At 31.2% G+C, this 1,268-nt stretch overlaps 1 protein-coding gene across 2 annotated transcripts in view; it reads right to left on the reverse strand.

Annotated features, from left to right (window-relative positions):
• Positions 1-108: 108 nt before the first annotated feature.
• The window catches only part of LOC112904150, a 58,064-nt gene continuing 56,904 nt past the window's right edge, over positions 109-1,268 (reverse strand). For both annotated transcript variants that reach the window (XM_025973502.1, XM_025973503.1), the window contains one exon: positions 109-346. In XM_025973502.1, coding sequence (XP_025829287.1) covers positions 130-346 — 217 coding nt within the window. In that variant the 3' untranslated portion in view covers positions 109-129. The remainder of the gene's footprint in view (positions 347-1,268) is intronic.

Genomic DNA, 1,268 nt, shown 5'->3' on the forward strand with positions numbered 1-1,268 from the left:
GTTTCGGTTTATTACTGCAGTAACACTCCAAAAGTCTGAAGATGGTTAAATAAACCGAAATGTTACAAAAACATATAGTTGTGTAATTGTTTGACCGCCACCCTGGAAAAAACTGCATAATTTAATTAATTAAATTAAAATGCTATTAAAAGTAAAATGATATCTGTAGTTTTTAAATAATGCTGTTACCATTTTATTGTCATGAATCATTCCTTTAGCAATGGCAAAATCTGCCTCTAATTCCAGCGGAGAAAAGGTGTTTAATGCTTCCTTCATCCAGGAGTGGCAAAGGACTGATATGAAGAATCCTTCGTAGCACATGGCATCCAGAGTTTGTATAATGCACCTGTAAAATAAAAGAGTGTTCAGATAAAATTAATTTTATTAGTAATTTGCAGAAAAAGTTTATTCTACGAATAAATGAATTCGGTAAATTGAAACGAAAGACGTGAACAAACGTTCACGCAAGCAAGAAGCAACTGACCACGAGAACCTGGCAATGTTCAGGCTGTCGTGAAATTGCGATTGCTACCACATGAAGCAGTGATGACGTAACAAATGTTACGCAGAAGCATCACATTGGGTTTCTGCGTCAGTTCGCGGCAAATTTTTCGTAATTGAACCAATAGCGTAGCGACTTTCACTTTAACTTATTATAAAATTGAAATTATGAATAATTTGCTTCGTGCAAGTTCCATCGCCTGACCAGAACTCTGAGAACAAGGCCGAGAGAGATAATAAAAACTTAGATAAGACAGTATTAGATATGAAAAGGATGATAGTGAGTTTTTTCTAGATTGAATGTGTTGTAGAATATGAGATAAACAAAGACGTGCTTTTCAAATGACAAAAAAGGTAGAACTGAATACTAATTAAAATAAAAAAAATTACATCAATTAGTAACAAAGAGTAATCCATGTTTCATTTATACTTTAAGAAATTAAGTACAAGGATTTTTCATTGGCCGCAAAAGTTAGGGAAAGTTTTTACCTATGTGAAAAATAATAGATCGATTTTCAAAATTTTAATAAATAAGTACCTACCTAATTTTATAAAATGTTCATTAATTATTTGTTAATTGTAAGTTTCAGTACCTCTCGCAATGTTTGCAGTCAATTATGTACTTAAATAATGAAAAATTGTAAAATAAATATTATCACTTCAGCAACAAACCTTTGTTACCGTTTTAATTTGAAAAAAAAAAAAAAACAAAATTCCAATATAGTTTGCTTAGCGTGAAAAATCAGAACCAAAATAGGGTTCCAAAT

The sequence above is a fragment of the Agrilus planipennis genome, unplaced genomic scaffold (assembly GCF_000699045.2).
Source record: "Agrilus planipennis isolate EAB-ADULT unplaced genomic scaffold, Apla_2.0 scaffold117, whole genome shotgun sequence".
In the NCBI taxonomy this organism is placed as follows: Eukaryota; Metazoa; Arthropoda; class Insecta; order Coleoptera; family Buprestidae; genus Agrilus; species Agrilus planipennis.